The following is a 22,544-nucleotide window of genomic DNA, read 5'->3' as shown; positions in this document are numbered from 1 at the left end:
TCACACACAATCACAGAACAACCTCATAAAGTCACACACACAATCACAACACAACCTCATCCATTGTCACACACACAATCACAGTATAGCCTCACATGTACCATCATAAAACCACACAATTCCCTCACACACAACCATAGCATAACTTCACACAAAATTTCACACATAGACACAAACACACAAACACAGCATAGCCTCACACATAATCACATAGACAACCACAGAACTATTTCATATATACCAACTTCCCATCTCATGTTAGCACTGCCTAACATGAGTCACAATCACAGCAAAGCCTAAAACACATATCAAATCACACACAATCACAGAAAAGTTCCATAAGCACACACAACCACAGCACAGCCTAACATACATATCAAGTCTCACACCACCCAAGAGCCTCATACGCATACATATAGCCACAATATGATCTGTCACACCACAACTACAATAGCAAGTCACATACAATCAGAAGCAACTCGTGCATACCCAACCACGTGATCTCAGTCAGAACATAGAGCCACACACAAGCACAGCACAGCCCAACATACATATCTAGTCACAGAAAATCACAGAAAAGCTTCAAACATAACAACCACAGCATGCTTTCACATACACAACCAGAATAGTCACACTCAGCCACAGCAGCAGAGCTAACATACACATCAGGTCACACACTTCCAAAGAACAACCTCAGAGTCTCACACACAAACATAGCACAGCCTAACCCATAATCATACACACAATCACAGCAGGCTCACTCACAGAAGTTCTCACACAAAACCATAGCACAATTTTGTACAAAATCACACACATTTCCACAATACAACCCAACAAATGTATCAAGTCACACACAAACACAAATCTCATATACACATATAAAACACCACAGTACAATCTCACACAGTAAAGCATATCACAGCAGATCCTAACATACATATATACATACATAGTTACATACAACCAAAGAGCCTCATATACATAACACCACAATACATCCCATAAAGCAGTCACAAAAACGATCAGAACACAGAGCCACATACAACCACAGGATAGCCTAATAGATATATCAAGTCATATGTAACTAGAGAAACACTTTGAACACATAAACACACACAGAACCACATCACACTCTCATAGGCATATACATGTCATAAACAATGACAGCACAGCCTAGCACATATCAAATCATATATAACCACAGAAAAGCCTCATACATATACATATAACTACAAGATTTCACACACAAAACCACAAGTCACACTCAGCCAAAGCACAGACTAACGTACATATCAAGTTACACACATAAAGACAGTCCAATCACACATAGTAAAGAGACACAAAAAAAAAATTTCACACACAACCTCACATAGTCATACACGTACACACAAAACCACAATACGGCTTCATACATAGTCAGACATACAATTACCACAGCTTGACACATATTATGTATTACACAATATATCATCATGCACCACCATAGCATAGCTTTGCACAAAGTCACACAAACACAACCACAGCATAGCCTCACAGTTTCATACATACTCTCATACAACCATAGCACATCCAAATAAAGTCACAACCACAACGCAGCCTAACATACATATCAAGTCATATATACAACCACAGCTCAGCCTCACATTGTCACACATCCAAAAAAAAGCCCCAAAATATCACATATCCACAGAACATCACAGTCACATGCATACACACACAAAAAAACAGTATACTTTCATATAGTCATACACAGTCACAGCATAGACTCACACACAGAATCACACAACTATAAAACATTTTAATATATACTGAATTTCCAGTCATAACAATCAAATCACACAAGCAAACAAAATCTAATACAAATATCATAGTCACATACAACCTAGAAGAGTCTCACACAAAGAACCATAGCACAATCCCATTCACACACAAACAAAACATAGTTACATACAACAGGGAGCACAGCCTAACATGCATATCAAGTTGCATACAACCACAGAAAAGCCTCACACACACATGCACAACCTCAGCACAATCTCACACAATCATACACAAAATCACAACATAGTCCCACAACCATAGCACAGCCTAACACACTTATCGAATGACATACAATTACAGAAGTCTCACACATATACACATGCCACTGCAAGAGCTCAGTCTCATGTTTTATAACCACAATAGTCATACCCAACAGCACAGTCTAACACACGTATCAACACACAACCACCGAAAAGCCCTGTGCACATACATACAGCCACAACATGATTTCAGTCATACACACAACCACAATACCTCAGAGTCCCACACAAACGCAGTATAGTATAACACACATATCAAGATACACACAACCACAAAAAAGTCTTACACATGCACACAGCCACAGCATGATCTCGCAGTGGCACATACAAGCACAACAGGGTGTCACACAACCACAGCACAGCTTAATACACATATCAAGTCACATACAACACAGAAGAGCCTCATGCAAACACACAAGCACAGCATGATCTTACACAGGCACACACAACCACAACACAGAGCCATACACTATCATAAGATAGCCTAACATACACATATGAAGTCACTTACAACTACAGATGAGCCTCATACACATATACACAACCACAGCACAATTTCACAAAGTCACATGCACACAACCACAACAGTCATACACAACCACAGCACAGTCATGTCAAATCATACACAGAAATACAGTATAACCTCACAAGGTCACCCTGACAAAACCACAACTATCTTATTATATATAAACACAGAACTTAACATGGTCACACACAGCCACAATACAACCTGATACATTATCATTACACAATCACAGAAGACTCTCACATACAACCATAACATAACTACATAGTCATACACAAAATACAAGCATACTCTAGCCTCACACATGGAATCATACAGATCACCATAGATGTTTCCTACATACTGAGTTCATACACACACAAAAAGATATTTTAACACATATCATGTCATTCACAACTACAGAAAAGCTCATATACACAGACATAACCACATCATGATCTCAGTGACTCACACAATCACAACACAGTCATACACAATAACAGGATAGTCTAACACACCAATCAAGTCACATACAACCAAAGAGCCTTGTACACATGCACACAATCATAGTATAATCTCACAAATCAAACACACAGCCACAACACAGTCAGACAGACACAACACAGTCACACACAAAAACAACACAGCCTAATACAAATATCAAGGAATACACAATCACAGAAGAACCTCACATATACAACCATAGCCACAATAGTCACACAACCACAGCACAATCTCTTAAAGTCATACACAGAGCCACAACAGTCACACACAACAGCACCATCTAACACACAAGTCAAAGTCAATCACAACCACAGAAGAGTCTCTCAGACATACAACCATAGCACAATTTTACACAAATCACAGAACACATTCATATACACCAAGTCCCACATAGCATGGACAAACACACCTATTGAGTCCCATACAACCATGGTGCAACCTAATACATATATCAAATCAAACATACAGCCACATAAAGGGCTTCACACATACATATACACACAGAGACACATACACACTCATAGCACAGGCTAGTATACATATCAAGTTACACACATAGACACAACAAACTTCCTGGTCACACACAAATACAAAAAGTCTCACACACAACCTCTAAGTTACAACCACAGTACAGCTTCACACATAGACATATAATCACAACACAATTTCACACAAATCACACAATCACAGAAAATCCTTTCACAGAATCATAGCACAACTTCATAGTCACACATACAACCACATCATAACCTCACACATGGAATCACAAAGCCATAGAATAAATTCATACATACTGAGTTCATAAACAATCATATCATATCCTAGCACATTAAGTCACATAACCACAGCATAGTCTAACACATATACACATCAAGTTATAGACATCATACACAACCAAAGAAGAACCTCATAAGCATACATATAACTACACACAACCACAACACAATTGCATAAAATCAAAGCACAGGGGACAGCTGGGTGGCTAAGTAGATTGAGAGCCAGGGCTAGAAATGGGAGGTCCTAGGTTCAAATCTGGCCTCAGACACTTCATAGCTGTGTGACCCTGGGCAAGTCACTTGACCCCCATTGCCCAGCCCTTATCACTCTTCTGCTTTGGAATCATAGAAGGTAAGGGTTTTTTTTTTAAATCACCGCATAACTTACATACTGCAACCACATACAACAATAGCACAATTTCACAGTCACACACAGCCCAACAAAGTACCATATAAACAGTATAGTATAACATCCAAATCAAGATACACACAACCACAATCAGCACAGACCATCCATCATACAATGACCTCCATCACATACAGCCTCACATGAAACCACACATACAATCACACACTACAACCTCACACATATCAAGAAATCACAAATTACCATTACATGCACCTTTCATACATTATATGCACAACCACAGCACAGTCTCACATAAAGAATCACACACAACCATAGAATAGTTTCATACATACTAAGTTACCAAACAACCATAATACTACCTAACACAAGCATTAAGTCACACAATCAAGGCACAGCCTAATAGACATATCAAGCCACACATACAACCACAGAATGATAGATATCACAGTCGCATTGCACATACAACTATAACAGTCACACAACACCACAGCTCACCTTAAAATACTATCAAATCACTTAAGCGCCTCAGTCATGCACAGCCACAACACAGAATCATACACAATGACAGCCAAGCCTAATATGCATAACAAATCACACATAACCATAACACTACTTCAGTCACATGCACAACACAGACAATGACAGCACAGTCTAATATATATATATAAAGTCACACACCACCCACAGAAGAGGCGCTCTCTCTCTTACACACATAACCACAGCACTATCTCACAAACTATAAGCACACAGACTAACACACAACCACAGCACATCGTTAACAGACATGTCAACTACAGAAAAGTCACAGAATCACACATAACCACTGCATAATCTCACAGCCACACACAATTACAATACAGAATTGCACACAACAACACAACCTAGCATATATATCAATTCATACACAATTTCAGTCACACAAAGAAAACTACAACAGTCTCCATACACAACCATAAAATACCCTCATATGCTCATATAGTCATAACTCAGCTTCATGGTAATACACACAACCACAGCAGTTTCACACATATTATCATATAACCACAGATGATCATCACACATAATCATAGCACAACTTCACAAAAAGAGACACAACCACAGCACAGCCTAACATACACATCAGTCACTCTCAACCACAGCCCAACCACACATAGTCATCTGCACAATCATAGCACAACCTCACATGTCATCACACAACCACAGAAGACTCTCATATGCACCCATAGCACAAGTTCACACAAAGTCGCACTCAACCACAGTAGCCTCAACCATGAAATCACACAATTACATAAGTTTTATACATAGTTCCCACACTGCCATAACACAGAAGTCATACAAATATAGCAAAGCCTAACATATATGAAATCACATACAACCACAAAAGAGCTTCACAACACTGATAGAGTATAGTCTAACTCAGGGGGTCGGCAACGTATGGCTCTTTCTGCAGGAGCCATAAAGTCAGTTTTTTTTCAGGCGCTGTTACAGGAGCGCACTGTGAGCACTGCACGGCTCTCACGAAATTACATTTTAAAAAATGTGGCGTTTATGGCTCTCACAGCCAAAAAGGTTGCCGACCCCTGGTCTAACTCATACATCAAATCACATGTACAACCACGGACCCTCACAGAGCATCCCAACAGTCTTACACATAACCATGGGACACACTCATATAGGGGCAAACACAACTAGAACACTGCCTCATACATATTCATAAACACAATCATAACACAACCTCACACACATCACCATAAAACTAAAGGTGACTCACACACAATCACAGCCCAACTTTACAAAGTCACACACCTGACGACAGAACCACCTCACATAGTCACATTACCATACACACAGTCATAGCAGTCTCACACGTATCATCATACAACCACAGATATTCACACACAATCATAGCACAACTTCACAGTCATACAATTGCAGAAGTTTCATATATACTCATATATACTGATTCCTACACAACCACAGCATAGCCTAACACATCTACTGAATCTCATACAACCAAAACATAGCCAAATGTACCAATTCACACACAACCACAGAACTTTACACACAACCCCAGCATGATCTCAATCAAACACAGCTACAATACAGCCTAAATCATTGCACAACCTCACATATATCATTACAAAACTATAGAAGACCCTCACATACAATCACAACAGAGCTTTCAGGATCACAAACAAAGCTATATTATTGCCTCACACATGAAGTCACACAACCAACTACATGATTACATACATACTGAGTCCAACATAGCCACATCATTGTCTAACACTCAGTCTAACCTGATACACATATCAAGTCACAGCCTCACATATAGTCATACATACAATCACAGCACAACCTCACACATACTATCACAAAATTACCTTCCACACAACCAAAGCACAACTTCACACTAAGTAACACACACACAGCAACAGCATAGCCTCATTCATGAAGTCAACTCAGACAACCACAGAACAGCTTCATACATCCTGAGTCCCACACAACCATAACACAACATAAAACATATATCAAGTAATACATGCAATCACAGCCCAACCTCACAGAGTCACACACCCCAAACCACAACAGTCTCACACATGGTCATACACAATCACAGAATAACTTTACCCATATCATCACAAGAACTCTGAAGACCCTCACACATAACCATAGCACAACTTCACACAATGATACACACAACCACAACATAGCCTCATTCATGTAGTAATACAAATAACCATAAAACATATCCTGTATCCCACACAACAACTGCAAAGCCCAACACCTATATATATAGTTCCATTCAACCACAGCACAATCCCACAATCCCAGTCATATATACAACCAGAGCACAACCTAAAACATATCAGATCACAACCAGAGCACTTCACATACAATCACACACAATCATAACGTCACACCTAGTCATACCAATCACATGTCATCACATAACCACAAAAGACCCTCGCACACAACCATAGCACAATTTCATAGTCATACAATCATAGAATACTTTCATACATACTGAGTCGCATATAACTACAGCACAGTCTAACATATCTACCAAATCCCACACAACTATAACACAGCCTTGTACACATGTCATCACACACACACACACACCCACAGAAGAATTTCATACACACCTACACACATGCAACCAGAGCATGATCTCCATCACATGCAACCAAAACACAATTACAAACAACCACAACACAACCTAAAATACAGGTAAGGTTGCACATACAAACAGCCCAACCTCACAGTCACACATCCAAAATCACAATTAGTCTCACACACAACCACAGAGCAATCTCACATAGTCACTTATAAACACAACACAGTCTCACAATCATACATACAATCACAGCACAATCTCCCGCATGCCATCACACAATCACAGAAAACCCTCACACAAAATAATAGCACAACTTGACACAATCACAGAACAGTTTCATATAGTGAATTTCATGCAATCACAACACTGAGTCCCATAAAACCATACCACAGCCTAACACATTTATCAAGTCACACATATGCAAAACCACAGAACTTCACACATACAACTACAATGTTCTCATAGTCACACATACAATCACAAGTCACATGTAGTCATAATACAACATTAAACCCATATCAAGTCACATACAAACAGCCCATTCTCATAATCATAACCCCAAACCACAAGTCTCAAAACGATCTCACACAGTCATGTATGCGACCACAACACAGCCTCATACCTACTCATACATAATTGTACATAATTGTAGCACAATCTCACACCTCAACTACACAACCACTTTCACACAGCAGTTTCAGAGTCACACAAGCACAGAATACTCATCCCACACCACCATAGCACAGCCTTACACAATATCAAAACACTCATACCCACACACAACCACAGCACAATCTCACCATCACACATAATCACATATAACCATGTCGAATCATTAGACATATATCAATTCACACAACACAACCAGAGCATGATATCAGTCACACATGCAACCACCATAAGTCACGGACAACTTCAACACAGCCTAACACCCATAACAAATCACACACAATCACCAAAGAACCTCACACATGCAACCACATACACAGACAAATATAGTATACCTCAGTCACAACAGTCACACACAATCCCAGCATAGCCTAAAACACACACAGTCCAACCCCACATAAAGTCACACTCACAACACCACAAGTTTCACACACAAGCACAGAGTATATCACATAAAGTCACACACTCATCCACAACACAGCCTCCTTTATAGACATATACATAACTACAACATAGCTTCCTATATATCAGATCACACAGAAACACAGTTTCTCTACATTCTGAGGCAAACAGAAACCCAGAGAATGATATAGAAAAGGTTCTCACAGTTATATAGATAACCACATAATCACACACAAAGATCTATGGTAACACAAAGAAACAATCTAAGTACACAGGCACACTCAAAAACATTCACAAATGCCCAGACACAAACACAGAGTCCCACACAACCACACAGAAACTGCCATACACACATCAAGAGACAATACCTCATAAGTCACTCACTCAGAGAAAAATCTAACCAGACCCTCTCATGAGCAAGCAGAGAGGTTCCAGCTAAACCACAGAGAAGGAAGGAGAGGAACAAAACCCTTGGCCTTCATCTCAGGCAGTCTCCTCTCCTCCCCACCCATCTCCCATGATGCCAAGTCATGAAGGTATAAATTTTTCCCTCAGTGTCCTAGCAAGATCCTTGGAGTAATTGGCAGGCATCTGCCTCTGTAGCCTAGGCCAGACTGGACACAAGGAAGAGAATAGACTCAAGACTCTACAGAGAGTCTAGCTAGCTAAAGAAAAAGAAAAACCATGCCAAGTGCCTAAGGAGATCCCAGAAAACACCTCCCAAGAGCTGAGAGTTACAGCATGTGATCCAAGCTGGACTCTACTATGCACACATACAAAGAGAAACACATGACAAGACTCAGATAGGCATGCACGCACACACACACTCACACACACACATACACATACACACACTCACACACACATACACATACACGCACACGCACACACACACACACGCACACACACACACAGTTTTCAACCTAGCCACATACACAGGAAAACACAGCAACAATGAAAGAAACACACAGCAAGACAGATATAGCGAGACATAGCCATGCAGTAAAAATAGACACAAAAGGTGTGAGACAAATCCAAAAGCAGAGACATACACAGGCAGACACAGAGAGATGTCAAATGACACAAAGAGATCCTCATAGCCAGACACAGAAACCTGCAGAGAGACGCTCACATTGCTACCTAGAGAAACAGATCCACACACCCATATGTACACACACATACACACATACACACACACACACACACACACAGAGATAGAACAACATATAGAGACCCAGACACTTATATCTGCAGCCTAGGGATGCTTATATACACATACACACACACATAAAGACACAGAGATATAGATATATACATAGCATAGATGTCAACATTCATCAATAAGGGGGTTCATACATCCAAACACACAATACAGTAGAGACATACACCTAGCCATAAGCGTATCTCATCAAAAAATACACACCCAGTCACACCCATAGCAAGATAGAGAAATATATATATACATATATATTCACAAATATAATATACACATATAAGAAACATAGAGAGACAAATATATAGACATAAAAAAAGGATTGGCACAATTTCAAAGAAAGACATACATAGCAACATAAATCCAGTGACACACAGTTACATCTAGAGATAGACATGTACAATCACCCAGAGATGCAAATCCCAACACACATACCTAAAGACAGACACAAATTGAGACATGCACATACATACATACATACATATACACACACACTCTAAAACCACTCAAGTGCATGCCTAGGAACAAATGCCTAGAAACAGACACCTAGAGACAGAAACAGACATATTTCAGATATATAACATGCATATACACACCAAAAATACATCAAGAGACAGAAAAATACATGGACACATACATACCACACACAAACACAAATCCAGAGAAACACATATACCTATATCCAGAGCAGATATATACAAAGATTCACACTAAAACATACATACACATACCCAGATATGTGTACGTATATATAAACACTATGAGATACACAGAGACACACATAAACACATATATGCATACCCGTCATAAAGACACACACTCAGAAACACACCCAGAGAAAGAGAAAAATGAACATATATACACATACACCCAAAGGCATATACACATACCCAAAGACACCCAGAAAGTCAGAAAGATGCTGAGACACAAAGCCAGGCAGATATACAGACACAGACAGAAAACCGCAGCCAACCCCACTCCTAAAAAATCCACAGTCAGTGACAGAGATACTCAACATACATCAAAAATAGAAACACACAGCAACCTGCACACGGTGATATGTATACAATAGCCCCCACATAGACACACAGACACACACACGTGTACCCAAAGACAGAGGGAGATGAACACAAAGAAAGAAATGGGTATGCACAACCGTAGCCATACAAAGACATACAGTCACATGTAGAAATCGACATAGCCACAGAGATGTGCCCACATGGAAACAGAGACAAATAGGTGTGTGTAGACATACACACATGCACACACACAGAGAGAAATAGATAAATGCATCCCCATGCAGAGAGAGAGGGATCACAGTTACCCAGAGATGTATGCGTGTCCAAAGACAACGAGACACGGGCACACAAAGATGCAGAGAGAAAGAGATATCTGAATATCCACAGTGAAACAGAAAGAGACCTCCTCAGAGGCCCTCTCAGGCACAGACAGTCACACGAAGAAACCAATAGCCACAGGGTCAAAATGATGCCTGTACATATGAAAAGCATGTCTGTACAGACAGAAACAGGCCTACGCAGAGAGGCATACCCACACAAGCAAGCAAGACCACACACACACACACACACACACACACACAGAGAGCATGCATAGAGACACGACCACGCACAGAAAAAAATAGAGCCACATCCAGAGATAGAGACACATGTGCACACACTGGAAAAGAGAAATGCATACCCACATGGAGATATACACACACACAGAGATGAAGAGAGATGTGTGCATATCCATAGACAGAGAGAAAAACAAAACAAACAGCTTCAGAAAAAACCACTCACACTCTACTAGAGTCACATGCAGAAACCATCACAGCTACACATAACAACAGAAATGCATAAACCAAAATACAAACTAAAAGATGTAACACACACACATGCACACAAGCCCAAACAGAGAAACAGAAATAACAGAGAGATGTATATTCACATACAGTAGGAGAGATATGAGAGCACATCCAAAGAGAAAGCTTCAAGCACATACATAGAAAGACATACATGTAGTTGCACAGAGAAATAGCCACACAGTGACCCACCTAGAAACCAAAAGGACCATACACAAAGACACAGAAAGAGATGTGCACACACACATTCAGAAAGAGACAGAGAGAGAAAGAGAGTGAATGAGAGACAGAGACAGAGACAGAGAGAGAATGAATGAGAATGAATGAGAGAGAATGAGAGAGAGAGAGAGAGAGAGAGAGAGAGAGAGAGCGATGCCTGTGTGTGAACAAGAATAGAAGAAATGTGTGTACACAAAAAGAGATACACCCATGGCATACACTCATAGCCAAGCCACAGAGAGACACGACCACATGGCTAAACTGTCCAACAAAAACAGCGCAGATACACATAGGGATATAGGTATGCAAACACACACGGACAGAAATATATACACAGAGAGATTAGACAACCATAATATACAGTCTTAGACACACTCAAACACATACACACATACTCGCACTCTAGTAGAGAAAGTCACATGCAGAAATTGTCAGTTATACATAGCCATGGGAATGTATGTAATACACACACATGTGCACGTACACATGCACGCACACACAGAGAAGCAGAAACACTCCTTCACAGAGAAACAGACACTTGACTAGAAAGACCCCCAAAGAGAGATGCACACAAAACACGAGCACAATACAGAAACATACAGACACACTCAGAGGCAAAAATAGATTTACACATTAAGGCAGGAAGACACATCAAGGGATACACATGAGGATAGAGACACACAGGGGCACAGAAAAATACACAGAGAGGGACAGAAATACTCAAAAAGAAAAATTCACACACACACACACACACACACACACACACACACACAGGCACACACCAACACAAGGATATGGGGTAATGTGTTCTCAAAGAGGACAAAGAAAAACAGAGAGATGCATGCACAGAGAGAAAAACTCAAGGATAAACAAAAAAGAAAATTCCCTGTATACCAAAGAACAGAGACATGCTTATGCAGAGATGCAAGGGCACTCAGAGACACACGGATCAGAGATGTTCATACAGAGGCATTCCCCATGTCATCTCCAGAGAGTAGAAACATACACAGAGATGAAAATACACCCACACAGAGACACAAAGAGATAGTTACACACACACATGGACATTCTTCCAGAGAAATGAAGACAACCACACAGAGATACAAAAAGAGACACAACCATACACTCCATCCAGAGTTTCTCACACACACACACAGGCAAACAACATAGCACATACCCACTGTTATACAACACAGACACAACCAGTCATTTCTACACAGATACCCACATACAGACCCCCAAATAGTCATTCAGAGAAACCCATAAAGCCACACTGAATTAGGTACACACATACAGAGGCACATGAGAGATACATAGAGATTATAAACAGACAGAACCACATGGAGACAGAGATAGACATTTACCTACCTAGAAATATACTCATGGAAAAAAATACTCAGAAACGCATGCACAAAGATCCACAAATAAAGTCCCATCTAGGCACTTCACAGACAGACAGACAGACACACACACACACACACACAGCACACACACACACCTGACAGATACCCACCAAAAGATACCTTCCTACGTTAGACACTCAGAAAGAGATATAAATCCTCCTCTCAGAGACCAACAAGCTCCTAGAAATACACACACACTCTCAGACAAAGACATACAGAAGCAATGATAAGTCAACACAGAAACATACCTACACAGAGACAGACACATACAGGCAGTCACACAAAAACTATGATGGAGAGATAACAGAGAGTCAGAAATTCATTCAGGGATAGAACAGAGCAGAGATCCATATACAGAGCCAAAAGCACATACAGAACATACACACACAAAAACAGAGACAGACGGCAGAGAAACAGACATACACGAAGATAATCACACAAATACTGAGGTAGAGATACACATAGAGCCAGAGATACAGAGACTGGCAGAGAGTCATACACAGAGCAGAAAGGGGCACACAAAGAGAGAAAAGAAACATACATAGGACAAGTCACACACAGAAACAGCCAGAAGTACACCAAGTGGACAACAGATTGAAGAAACAAGAGACATAGACAGGGAAGCAAAGCAGGACAGAGATCAATAGAGCCAGAGAGATAAAAGGGGTAAGAGAGGAGAAGAAGGAAAGAGAGACAGAGTGACACAAAGAGACAGAAACAGAAACCCTGATCCCAAGCCAGAGAACAATTTAGGAAACACAATACCAACAAAACAAAAAGGATAATAAACAATTGAATCTACAAACAGAACATAGGAGACAGAGGGAACAAGACGTGGAGAGTCCACAAGGAGCTTCTAGATATAAGAGCCTGGAATTATGGGATCACCTAGATAAGGAGTCCTTAACCTTTTTTTGTGTTGCAGACCCCGTTGGCAGTCTGGTGAAACCTATAGACTCCTCAAAATTAATATTTTTAAATGAATAAAGCAAAATATATAGTATTACAAAGGAAACTGGTTATTCTACAATAGTTATCAAAATATTTTTTAAACAAAAAAAGTTCACAGATCCGATGTTAAGATCACTCAATCCTCCAATCTAGAATATTTAACTAGGGAGAAAAATCAAATGGGGAAAGGAAAAAGATAACATGAGGATTGGCTGAAGGAATGAGGAATTTCTCTCTTGAAGAGAAAACTAGGGGATAGCAAGAGGGCAAGGCCAAAGAGATGTGCTACTATCTTCATTTATGACAGAAAACAACAGAATCTCAAGAGTTGTTAAGAGACCTCAGAGACTATCTAGTCTAACCCATAACTAAACTGGAATATCTCTCCATCTCTCTCTCTCTCTCTCTCTCTCTCTCTCTCTCTCCTCTTTCTTTGTCTCTCTCCTCTCCTCTTTCTGTACTTCTGTGTCTCCTGTTTCTGTTTCTATCTCTCTTTCTCTTCTCTCTCCTATGTCTCTCTGCCTCTATCTCTGTCTCATTCTGTCCTCTCTCTCTTCCTCTTTCTCATTCTTCTCCCCTCTCCTCTCCCCCACCTTCTGTCTCCCTGTCTGACTCTAATCTCTCTCCTCCTTTCTCAGTCAACCTCTCTTGTTCCCTTCAATCTACTGTTCATCTGTTGTACAGTTAATCTGTTACTTTTCCTGTATGCTTTGCTTTCTCTCTGTGGGTACAATATGTCTGAATAATCATTCTACCCTCTCCTTACTCAAATAAGAAGGAATGCACTGATGAGGAGATATAATCTGAAGGACTACGGGAGAAATATTAAACTTGTTCTGCTCAAACCCAGAAGACAGAACTAAAATGAAATGGATAGAAGCTTCAAAGAAAGGAAATAACAATTAAAATTGCCCCAAGGATCAAATGAGACAATATTTGTAAAAGCACTTAGCCTAGTGCCTAGTAAATAGTAGACACTATCTACATGCCTACTACCTTCACCAAAGAGGAAGATGGCCATCTTAGGAGACAGACAGCCTGTCTTAGAGATGGAGCTCCATCTCTAAGCCAGTCAGGTATGGTGGTTAGAATTCTAACTCATGCATGTTCAGGTTGATGTAAATTACTTTTAAGATCCCTTTCCAACTTTGTGATCCTAATCCTGATCTGTCACTAACTCACAAGGTAACTTTGGACAGGTCTCTTTACCTTTCTTTTCCTCAGTTGTTTCATCTTTAAACCCTGACCTCAGAGGGACAAGCTAACAGATATAAAAATTCTGGGGAAACATATAAGGTGCTAGGAAATAGTAATATATAACATATAACATAATTATATTTTATATATCCTATATGTTACATATAATATGTAATATAACATAATAATAGTAATGATACAGTGAAGGAAGAAATACAGCCCAAATGTTTGTTGAGATGCCATCTACCTTTCCCAAGCATGTAAATGCTTGTTGGTTAACTGATTAATTAATGCCAACTGGCTCCTCTAGTTCATCTTCTGACAGTTAACAGTTGCTACCCGAGACCAGAATCACTAACTGGGTTTAAGAATGGCAGATCATACCACTACCTGAGCCACCACTTAAACTCAATCATCCAAAGCATTCAGGATGACAGAGAAAACTGGTCTGTGGTTACCTCTCCCCACCCCCATCCCCGACTCCTGGGATTTAGGAATGGACAGATGGCCAAGGCAGATCTTGTCAAAGTTAGAGTAACAGACCCCCCCCGATGAGCTTAGCCAACCTTCTCCACAGACGCCACTGATTGTTTTTCTTCCTGCCTAATATAATCCTCATTTTCTTTCTTCAAAATTCTATTCTGGGTCCAGCTTCCATCTTGAAGTTTCATCTTCTCCTGTGCCGCTTTGCTGTTTGCGCTGAAAGGTTTCTGGGAAGAAAGAGGAGCACGATACCCCCACCCCCACACACAGGCCAGAGTTATTTCTCTGAGGCAACCTGAGATCCCTGAGGGGAATGATGCCCACATTCCATTCAGGGCCCACATCAACCAATGTGGATGTGGGAAAGAGATACCCCAGAAAGAGAAGGAGCAGTAGACAAAGTGTCATCCCCAACCCCTATCCCATTCTCCCTCCTCCTTTCTACCTAGAGTATTCCCTCTCAATGGAAAAAGGAATAGAGAGAGAACTCAGTAGCTGGGATGGTTGTGAAAGCCTTACTGATCATGGGAAACAGCAGCCATTCCACTTAGCCCAGACACAAGAAATAACCCAGGCACAGTCTAAAAGAAACCAGGTGTATCCTAAAAGAAATTAGTTAAGAGCAGACAAAATTAGGCAGCCTATAGAGAAACATCAATGAAAATACAATAAGTCAGAGAACAGAGTAATGGGAGGATCACTAGACATGGAGTTGAGAGCCCCCCAGGGTGCTGGTCAGAACTTTATCATAAAAGTTGCATGACCTTGGGTAGGACATTTCATTGGTTTAGACTGAAAAGTTTCCTCAGCTACAAAATGGGGATACCATCATCTACCCTGCTTACCTCGGTCAGGATCATTTGAGAAATAAACCAGACACTGAATGGGAAAACTTTGAAAAGATAACCTGCACAAGGAATTTTGACTCTTCTTTCAGGGGTCCCACCTGCACTGTGGGCTTGATTTGGGTATTTGCTCCCAAGCCTTTTATCACAGGTGGAGCAGACATCAGGTTCCTCTGCATCTGAGTCTTGTCAGAATTCCTACTCGAGGGCCGCCAGAGGTTTTTCTTTGCCCAGGACTTTGCCTTGACCTTGTTGGATGTCCTGTTCATTAAGTCGGCAAGTGTCATATAGTACTCCTCCTTGAAGACCTACCCCATAAGAGAAAAATCGTCCTACAATAAGGACTACTTCTATTTGGCCAGCTCCTCAGTCTGGATGCTTGCTAATCACTGAGTTTCTCCCAGAAAAAAAAATGGGGAAGGAGAATGGTATCATGGAAAAAACATCAGGTTTGGAGTCAGAGGACTCAGATTCAAAATCCAACTCTGATGTTTATTACCTAGGTGACCTTGGTCAATCACTTAACTTCTCTGGACTTCAGTTTTGCCATCCGTAATAATGGTTTGTATACTGAAGATGTGGTATGGATTGGGTTGGACTAGAAGGCCTCTAAGGTCCTTTTGTAGCTCTAAGACTATGAGCCCACTAAAGAATATCTTATAGGTTGAATCAGGCCATTCCCTGACAAAGTAGTAAGTTAAGTGGGGGTAAAAGGGGTGGAAACTGGGAGTCAAGAGCTCTGGGTTCTAAACTCAGAACCTCTACTCTTATATTATTATATTATATTATATTATATTACATTATATTATGGTATATTATAGTATAGTATAGTATAGTATATATTATTATATTATATTATATTATATTATATTATATTATATTATATTATAGTGACTTTGAACAAGTCACTTCTCTCTGGGCCCCACTTTCCACATCTATAAAATAAGGAGAGTTGATGATCTCAAACATTGTTCATTTCTGACATTCTAGCATATAAGAAGACTACATCACTTAGGCTCGCTAAAGTCAATTCAGTGTCCACTCTAAGTCTGACATCAATATGGTAAGCCCCCAAGACCACTAGACCATCTAAGGAAGGAGCAAATCACTCCAGGTCTGAAATAGCAGGTTAATGCTTTCATGTTAATCAGCAGTGGGATCAGGCCTGAAAATGCACCTCCAGCTTGGCCTAAATGGGGAGACTCAGACTCTGAAAGGAAAAGAGAAAAAGGGGGAAAGAAAAAAGGAGAAGAGGGAAAAGAAAAAAGGAGGATAGGGAAAAGAAAGAGGAGAGGAGGGAAGGGGAAGGAAAAGGAGGAAAAAGAAAAACTAGACTTCTAAGCACTGTCCTCTGGTCTATCCTCTTACTTTATCCAATTACCTAACTTTCCTTGAATCCCATTTAGGGCACAGCTCGCACCTGCCACCACCTCGACACTTTTCTGACCAACACTGTTAAAAAATTGAAAGGCAAGAGTTCCCCTTGCACATACCTTCTTAGGCTTCAAGGCCCCTGGGCTCTTGGAAGCATTGAAATAAACAAGGGGCTTCCCCCAGTTGACATTCCAGATGAAAATGTCACCATTATAGGAAGCTGATCCCAGGATGTTGCTACGGTACTTGGCCAGAAACAGGATATCCTCAGTGTGATAGTAAGGCCAGTGGTCAAACAGAGGGACGGCTTCATTGTTTCGATACCTGGAACAAAGGATCAGTCATCAACCAAGACCAAGGTGCTATTCTCCCTCAAGGGTTCCCAAGGACTGCTGACTGAAGCCTCTTGGAATGCAGGCACAGGGAATGCCCTGCTTCTCACAGCAAAACTTTCTTCCAACCTAGAATTAAGAGATCCTCAAGGGTTGGAAGGGATCTTAGAGGTCTGCTAGTTCAACCACTACTTGAACCATGAAACCCTTCTATCACGTACCCAAGTGGTCACTGAGCCTGAGAAAGTGTTTCAGCACCTTCCATGATGTGGAGGGAGCCCAAAAACCTCCTATCTGCCTCATTCTACACAGTTTGGTAGCTGTTGTACAGCTCTACATGGTATAAAAGTTCTCCCTTATAGTGACCTAAATTCTAACTCCCTGTAATTGCATCTCCAGTCCAAGACTCAGAGTCTCTCTGAGGTGAGAGAGTTCAATGCCTCAATGAACTTGTGGTCATTCAAACAAACTCCAGGAATGAGGCAGCTAGGTGGCTCAGTGGATAGAGAGTCTTGCCTAGAAGGGGGAGGTCTTGAGTTCAAATTTGGTTTCAGATACTTCCTACTTATGTGACGCTGGGGAAGTCACAAGCCCAATTGCCAAATCTTTGCCACTCTTTTGCCTTAGAACGAATATTTAATATTGACCCTAAGATGGAAAGTAAGTGTTTTTTTAAAAAAAAAAAAAAAAAAAAAAAAAGGACTTTTAAACCAAAAATTACTCTCAAGTCAGGTAGGTTTGTGTTTTTTTTTTTTTAACTTAAATGCAGGACTTCACATTCATTCCTATTAAATTTCATCTTCTATTTTTTAATTTAACTTCCCTACCTCCTTCCCTCTCTCCTCCCAGAAGCAGTCACGAAAATCAATTACCATATTTCCAAAGGCCATGAGGTGAGGAGGGTTAGCATACCAAGACCCAGAGAAGACTTTTATTTCCTCCAACTTAAATTATCAATCTACTTCTTTTTTGCATCTTATAATCCACTCTGCACCAGATATTACTATACATTAATGCATCTTGTTGGATCCTCATCTATGTATCATGTTCCCCTTGCTATAGAGTATAGGCTCTGTGAAAGCAGTGCAACTGTGCTTTATTAATGTTTCTTTTTTTTTTAATCCTTACTTTCTGTCTTAGTAACAACTCTAAGACAGAAGGAGAAAGGCTAGGAAAATGGAGTTCAGTGACTTGCCCAGGATCACACATCTAGGAGGATGCCTTATTTATCTTTAACTGTCACCCATTTCCTAACACAACATACTATAGGAATAAAGGCCCTCAATACAAGGCTTATGATTGACTTGCCAAACAAGTCATCCCAGTAGAGGGAATAGGGCCTGGAAGCGAGTCTCTAACTACTGTTAAAACCATCTGGACAAAGCAAAGTCTGAAAGGAATAGAAAAGACAGGTAGAATGTGAAGGTTAGTGCTCAAGAGGAACACAGCCCTTGATGCTGAACCAGATACTTCCTACTTACAGAAACCAAGTTATCCTCTTACTCCATCCTGCCACATAGAACACCCCATTCATATGAGCAACTCCACTGACCTGTTGGAGACAAAAGGAAATCAATTCCTCACACACTCCTGAGAAAAGAGCTATGCGTACCTACCCCATATATATAGTGAAAACAGGAGCAGGGAGTGAGGATCATGGAATCTAGAGAAGCCTGGTTTCAAGTAATGGTTATGATACTTATTAGCTATGTGACAAGGCAAGTCACTTTACCTAGATGAACCTCAGTTTCTCAATCTGTAAAATGAAATTTTAAACCTATGCGTGATGGGGGCAGGTAGATGGTTCAGTGGATTGAGAGCCAGACCTGAAGAGAGGAGAGGAGATCTTGGGTTCAAATTTGACCCTCAGGTACTTCCTAGCTATGTGACGCTGGGCAAGTCACTTAATCCTCCTCCCCCCCCCCCCACCTTGCCTAAGCATTACAGCTCTTCTGCCTTGGAACCAACACGCAGTATTGATTCTAAGACAAAAGGTAAGGGTTTAAAAAAGAACCTATTCACTACTTCCTTTACTGGGCTATGAGGGAAGTGCTTTGTAAACATTAAGAAATTCTAGAAACATGAGTTATTTTATTCCTTTTAGAGATAGTCAGGAGGAAATACATACATTTCACCCCTATTAAATTGTTTTACACTGGAATCCTAAAATACACTGGTAACCTTTTCAAAATGCTTTTTCACTTTATCTCATTTGATCCTCCTAACACCTAGGGAAGGGAAGGAAAGTAAAATTTGTTATTCCCAATTGACTTTGCCCATAAAAATAGTAGTGTGGTATGGAGGAATAGAAGATTAGCCTTAAAGTCAGAAGATATGGGTTCAAAACTTGCCTCTGACATATACTGGCTGTGTTACCCTGGGCAAGTCATTTAGCTATGTAGTGCCCCATGCAACTCTCTAAACTGAGCTGAGTGCGTAGTTTATCTGTATCAATGTAAAGAGTTTGTGTACTGGGAGTTCACTACACATATAATAGTTTAGATCTTTTTTTTAAATCCTTTCCCACAACCTGATTTCTTCTTGGACTTATGGCACTCGAACACTCACCTCCATTTGGTCTGGATTTGGAAAGTCCAACAGGCAGACCCCAATATTATAATTCCACATTTTGACTGTTCCATTTCTCATGCCAGTGATGAGGCATCGTTCCAACTCATCCAGGGCCATTGATGTGAGCTCCATATCTTTAGAATCTGATGATGCAAATTCCATCACCTTCTTCCCTGTCATCATCTCCCACACGCTCACCACACCATTCAGGCAGCCGCTCACCACCTACTGAGAACAGATCTGGGAAGCCTAGGGGCCTTTCTTGCCAACCTAGCAGGGTTAGACTTCACTAGCTAGGGTAAAGGCAGATCTATATTAGGCTACAATAAATAGGTCTCCCAATGAGCTCTGCTTAAAATTAATACATGTGCTAATGGATCATTGGATTTTCTCTTGGGATAGTTCCACTCTCTACTTACAGTGCTCCCAATCCCCAGCTGATAAATCTGGGCCATTGAAGGCTCCACAGGAGAGATAACAAGATAATAGAACACACCAGATCAATAGGATTGTCTTTTTTCCTCTAACCCCTTTACTGGGTGTCACTGAATAAGTCACATTGCCCTCTCAGGGCCTCCATTTCTTATCTTTAAATGGACATGTTGGAATTGTGGCTGTGTTATAAGAAATGAGGAAAGAGACAGATTCAGAGAACCTGGGAAGACTATAGGAACTGATAGAGAGTGAAGTGAACAGAAACAGGAGAATAATTTATACTATAGCAACAACACTGTATAGATAAACAACTCTGAATGATTTCAGAATCTAATCAATGCAATGACCAATGAGGATTCCAGAGGATAATGAAGCATGCTATCCACTTTCTAATGATGGTCTCAGGATGCAGAATGAGACATGTGTATTTTGGATATTGCCAATGTAAGAATATGCATTGCTTTTACCATGCATGTTTATTTCAAGGATTATGTTTTTCTTTTTTTTTTCCAAAGCAGAACACTAAAAGGTATAGGAAAAGAGAAAATAGATTTTCATAAATTTTTTAATTATACAAATTTTTTTTTTAGAAAATAAATATGTTGGACTAGAGAAGGGGTCAGCAACGTATGGCTCTTTCTGCAGGAGCCATAAAGTCAACTGCGGCACAGTAATTAACAGTTTACACATGACATCATGCATCACGTGACACATCACGTGATCCTTTCGGTACCCCGACTATCTTCTAAGATAGAAGGCTCCCTCATTGATATTGCCGTGCGAGATGAATCCTGGACTTTAGTTCGTCTTGGTAGGTGTGCTGTGTGTTCCTCCTTCTGCCCTCCTTTTACTCTTTCCACACCTATTACTGACATCTTGGGGTTCTGTATAGTGATTGATCACTTTTGTCTACATTCTCTACCCCTCTGCCTCTGATTTACATGGCTTTATCTCAGTACATTCATGGGGTCTGCACTCCCTATTTGTGGGATTGTTGTTTTTAACTTTTCTACATGCTCTTAAAGGGGAACTATAGTCAGATTACATCTTTACATATATGCTTCATTAGTGAGAAGCATTTCTCCCCAGTAGTTGTTTCATTTCATACAGAATGATTGAGTAGGCAGCACCGATAAACACCTGTACCAGGAAATGTATGTGATGTGTCCTGGCCAGTTTTCCATGAAAAGGTACCCTCCTCCTCCACTACTTACTAATGCCTGCACACGAGT

At 40.4% G+C, this 22,544-nt stretch overlaps 1 protein-coding gene across 1 annotated transcript in view; it reads right to left on the bottom strand.

The window, feature by feature from the left end:
- EFCAB8 (EF-hand calcium binding domain 8) overlaps window positions 1–22,544 on the bottom strand; it is a 122,846-nt gene that overhangs the window by 27,335 nt on the left and 72,967 nt on the right. The window contains exons 15-19 of the mRNA XM_044659787.1: window positions 20,875–21,102; window positions 19,788–19,858; window positions 18,094–18,298; window positions 16,713–16,908; window positions 15,839–16,005 (exon numbers count right to left, since the gene is read on the bottom strand). Coding sequence (XP_044515722.1) covers window positions 15,839–16,005; window positions 16,713–16,908; window positions 18,094–18,298; window positions 19,788–19,858; window positions 20,875–21,102 — 867 coding nt within the window. The remainder of the gene's footprint in view (window positions 1–15,838; window positions 16,006–16,712; window positions 16,909–18,093; window positions 18,299–19,787; window positions 19,859–20,874; window positions 21,103–22,544) is intronic.

Source organism: Gracilinanus agilis, chromosome 2 (genome assembly GCF_016433145.1).
Source record: "Gracilinanus agilis isolate LMUSP501 chromosome 2, AgileGrace, whole genome shotgun sequence".
In the NCBI taxonomy this organism is placed as follows: Eukaryota; Metazoa; Chordata; class Mammalia; order Didelphimorphia; family Didelphidae; genus Gracilinanus; species Gracilinanus agilis.
The sequence above is the reverse complement of the archived record's forward strand: the minus strand, read 5'-3'. Positions and strand labels throughout refer to the sequence as shown.